A 4,977-nucleotide genomic window follows, 5' to 3' on the forward strand; every position below is an offset into this window, starting at 1 on the left:
CTACTGCTTTAACCCACCTGCTTTAGGAGCAGCAACATTTGCACAGTTGCTCTTGATCAATGGAGGAAATGAAGGAAAGAATGGGAACATTTTCAGCAAGCAATTCTGGTCAATTGCTTGGAAGGCCTTGCAACAAGCACGGCCTACTACAAATTTACCAGTAGAGATTGAGGTATAAATTTTCCATGCACACCCTGGAACGTTCTGAAGTGAAGACCAACACTTTGCTATGTCATCCGGGTTCCCTGGTAGTGGCAACCCTGGGATCCCTGGTGGCAATAGGCCTGGGATCGGTGGAAGGAGAGGCAATGCTGGTGGGGGTGGCACATGCGCCAGGCCGGTTGCAGCACATGCTGCCATTAGCAGTAGTGAAAATATTGCTTCAACTTTTCTAGACATGGTTATTGGCAAACCTGGAACTCTTACTTTTGCACTATATCAGAAAAGGGTTCTAGATTGTCTTTGTTGATGGTTGGAAAGAAGAGGGTAAGGATTTATATAAGAGCAATGAGCCTGAGCTAAGTTGGGACTTTGATGCTCAGCACTGGGTTACAAATGGAATTAAATTGTATTTAGTTATAGTGCAGTTTTTATTTTATTTTAATGAGCATTATTAAGTAACATTATAACTGTTTGCCATAGTGTTTCTGATCTGAGACCATATGAGCTTCAAAAGTTATAACGACCCTCTGCAAAAGTTTATTTCAATTAATTCTCTATTTAGTCTCCAACACTACAAGCTCTTGCTTTACTTTTGGCCACATCATAAGCGTTATTGCTCTCACCAAAATGGACTAAAACCCTTCAGTTTGGGACAGTGATGATACTTGTCATGCATGGCTTTGGTGCAATAGTTTCTTAGGAAGACGCCTATGATCTTAAAGACCTGAATATTCATACCTAATTGGAATGTTCTTTTTGCTTTGGCTTAATTGCTATAGTGCCCCCCCTAAAATATTGGTCAATTCCCACTAAACCCCCTTAAAGTTAAAGTGCCTTCTTGACCGATGTTTTGTGTCTCACTTTGCCCATCACCGTCAAGTCTGTTAAAAATGCTGACGTGACACCAATGAGACCCACTATTTTGCTAAACTAAGTGCCATATGTGAAGAAAAAAAAAATTAAAAAAAAAATGTTTTTTAAAAACACAATTTAACTATTAAAAATAAAAATAATACTTTAAAACCAAAAAACCAAAAATTCATTATGGAGGTCGAGGGATTGAACCCTCTTGGCTACAAATTTTTGGACATTTAAGCACTAATGTTAATCGGTTTGGTTCAAGTGAATCGGTGGTTTGACATTTCTCAAACTAAAACATAAAAATAACCAAAACAAAAAACCGAACTAGATTGCCGAACCAAACCAATTTGGTTTGGCCAGTTCGACCGGTTTGGCTGGTTTCATTTGATCAACCTTGTATATATATAGTCAATATGCTTTGTTATATTTAACATACACACACAATTCCCTTCTTAAGATAGATATGTTAGCCTAGCCAAAAAAAGAAGAAGAAAACCTATCTCTAGCTGCCCATCCAGCCATCAACATATTATCTTCTCCGTATTACTATTTGTGACTTTTTTTGCTTCTATAGAGAGGCAGGGCATCTAAAAGGATAAAGAAGGTAATCGAAGTAACCTAGAAAATTTTCTATGATACTAGCAAATAACCCAGAAAACTGACGTCGAACCACTACCCTAAAAAACAGACTCCTTCGGTTAACCCGAATGAACGGTTCACTGTGATTTGGTTTCGGCTTTCATACCAAGGTGAGATCGCGAGGCAGGGAGGCTTGGTGAAGTGAGAGACAGATGTGGGCACCCAAGGGTAAATTGCGTGTGTGTGGAAGAAGGTAATATGAGGGCACACAAGGGTATAGGGTTATGTAAGTCTTATCACTTATGATTTTTTGGATATTTAAGCACTAATGTTAATCGGTTTGGTTCAAGTGAATCGGTGGCTTGACATTTCCGAAACTTAAAAAAAACCTAAATTAGACCGTTGAACCAAACCGGTTTGGTTTGGCTGGTTTGGCCGGTTTCATTTGCCCAACCCTCTATATATATTGTAATAACCCAAAACAAAATATCTAAAAAGAAAGAAAATATCTAAAAAAGTAAGGAAAATATCTTTTAGTAAAAAGACAATTTTACTCTCGCATTATTTAATAGGAAAAAAGTTGACTTTTTGATCGGGAAAGAATTTGGTAATTCCGATTACGCCGTTGCGTAGAGCACGGTGAAACGAGTCCGTAGACACGGAGTAGACCCGAATCGGAGTTGTAACGAAGGAGTTATGGTCAAAATACAGGGGAGACTCTGCCGAAATTTCGGCAGAAGTCTAAGGGCATTTTAAAGAGAATTTGAAACAAGAAGGGTAAAAAGGTCTTTTGTACCCGACATTCGCCAGGTGTCGGACACGCACAGGACCTGGCTCAAATTCCAAAGCGGAAATTGGGTCGGGTCCTGTCAATTTGGTATCAGAGCATAGGTTTATACTTCCTGTAGACTTCGCACATTGTGCACCTCGGTTCTTTTCAAATTGGGCCCAAATGGTGGTGGTATCCATAGGAAAATTAAACAGATATCCTGACGTAAATGGATGAAATTTCCAAGTCAGACAGGAATTGCACCGGTATCTGAACCGGCAGAGAAATCCTTTGTTAGAGGCTTGTTAGGAGTTGTACCCACTGTACTTAGTAAACAAGGAGACCCTAACGTATACTAGACCTTGAAGTCATTAATTTTAACTTTAATAAAGATTGAATAGCCAAGAAGTCCACCCGTGAGATAGGTGGACCAAGTAAAAAGGAGTGAGAGTTATAAATTGGGATAATGGTGGTACCGAGGAGTAAAAAGATGATTAAATTGAAGGAGAAGAGTAGATTTGAAGGTTCTGGTTGTTTCACAAAGGAGTAGAGAATTGACGGGATTTGGTTAAGAACGATACTAGAATTCTTTGATTCGTATTGGACAAGTATTTCAGAGCCAGATGTGACAGTCAGTCCTATCTACAAGTCTACAGAAGGCGTGAATGCAGCAGTTTTTGCAGTAGAATAGAAGATAATGACTGGATCAGGATACAAGAAAAAGGTTTCGTGTACTGTTTCTATTAGTAGAGATTGGAAAGTAAGAGGTAGTACCTAGTTACGATCAGGTTAATAGTTGGTCAATGTGGAGGCTGTGGTGATGTCTGTCCTAGTCAGATAATGGGCAGACCAAGGGGTACGCTCTGCGCACAGTATCTGGATGAAGGTAATACTAATCAGGAAGAGATTAAGAGAGATACTACGGTGGTGATCACAGTTTCCAATCATCGAACGGTCGCAGGCTTAGAGGCCATCGAACTGGAACTAGTTTCAGTAGAGGTACCAGCCAGGATGGTGATATTGCAAATCGTTCTAAGGCTGGCGTAGCCAGAAGTATGGAGAGACAGGTGTTGATAGGTTCTAACAGGAGAAGTTGCCCTAGTGTGCCAGATGTGGTAGGTACCGTTCTGGACCCTGCTAGTGGAATACCAGTCTCTATAGTTTAGAATTAGAAATCCAGGTTATGTTTCAGCTGGACTCAGGTAAAAGAAGTTTTTGGGCCTTGATTTCAGCTTAATATCGCAATTCACTCTAGACAGACGACCATCTTAAGAAAATGACTCAAATTGTGGGAAGGTTATTAAGACATAATGTACTACAGTTTCAGAATGATTTGAGTAAAAAGATGCTGGTTTGAGAGTATGCCTTAAGTGACAGTTGTTGGGTTTCCTTGGATTAGATGTCTCCAATAGATGCCTTACTCAAGACATAGTATGGATTACCCCAGTATGAAGAAAGAATGTTAAGCAAGGTTCATTGAAATCTGGAAGAATTGTAGGAAATAAAGAATCTGATTGAATTAAGCAGAAAAAGACTCTAAGTAATCTAGGATTGGCAAGAAGTTATACAGATACTAGAAGAAGGATCTTCAGATAAGTATTCTCGATAATTATCGCCTAAGGAAGGTATAGTGAGATTTAAGGAAGCAAGAGAGTCAATCCTAACTGTATCGGATTTTGGAAAGGAAAGTAATTAGCTTTCAGTGGTATTTGCAGTGTAGTAACCTGAGTTGCAGATGCAGGAGTAATCCTTCCCCCGCTTGGAATAACAGAGATGCAAATTTCGAGGACGAAATTTTTATAAGGGGGGTAGATTGTAATAACCCAAAATAAAATATCTAAAAAAGTAAGGAAAATATCTTTTAGTAAAAAGACAATTTTACCCTTGCATTATTTAATAGGAAAAAAGTTGACTTTTTGATCGGGAAATAATTTGGTAATTCCGATTACGCCGTTGCGTAGAGCACGGCGAAACGAGTCCGTAGACACGGAGTAGACCCGAATCGGAGTTGTAACGAAGGAGTTATGGTCAAAATACAGGGGAGACTCTGCCGAAATTTCGGCAGAAGTCTAAGGGCATTTTAAAGAGAATTTGAAACAAGAAGGGTAAAAAGGTCTTTTGTGCCCGACATTCGCCAGGTGTCGGACACGCACAGGACCTGGCTTGAATTCCAAAGCGGAAATTGGGTTGGGTCCTATCATATATAGTCAATATGCTTTGTTATATTTAACACACACACAATTCCCTTCTTAACATGGTCCATTCTTTTGTTACAAGAAGCAAAAGGGATGACATTTTTTGCCTATAAAAAAAGTTAACTGGTCATTCATGTTTACCAACAAATTTTAAATATTAAAGTAATTGTTTCGCTCTTTTCGGACCAAAACTCCTTCCATCGAAAAGAGGGAAACAGTCAGCAAACATTTCTGGCCAAAGATGTTAGCAAACTTTATTGGTCATTAAGCTAACAAAAAAGATACGATTTTTGCTATAGAAAAACGAAAGATAAATTGATGAAATTTAAGAGCACGAATTTCTCAATTGAAAAACTAGCAAGTTACAAACTCACGGACAATCAAATGAGTTTATTATTTTTTTCATCTTAG

At 38.8% G+C, this 4,977-nt stretch overlaps 1 protein-coding gene across 1 annotated transcript; it reads right to left on the reverse strand.

Annotated features, from left to right (window-relative positions):
• On the reverse strand, window positions 1–399 carry LOC117616065. Its single transcript, XM_034345264.1, has one exon. The coding sequence runs from the start codon at window positions 397–399 to the stop codon at window positions 1–3; it is 399 nt and encodes a 132-aa protein (XP_034201155.1).
• Between the last annotated feature and the right edge of the window lie 4,578 nt (window positions 400–4,977).

Source organism: Prunus dulcis, chromosome 1 (genome assembly GCF_902201215.1).
Source record: "Prunus dulcis chromosome 1, ALMONDv2, whole genome shotgun sequence".
NCBI lineage: Eukaryota > Viridiplantae > Streptophyta > Magnoliopsida > Rosales > Rosaceae > Prunus > Prunus dulcis.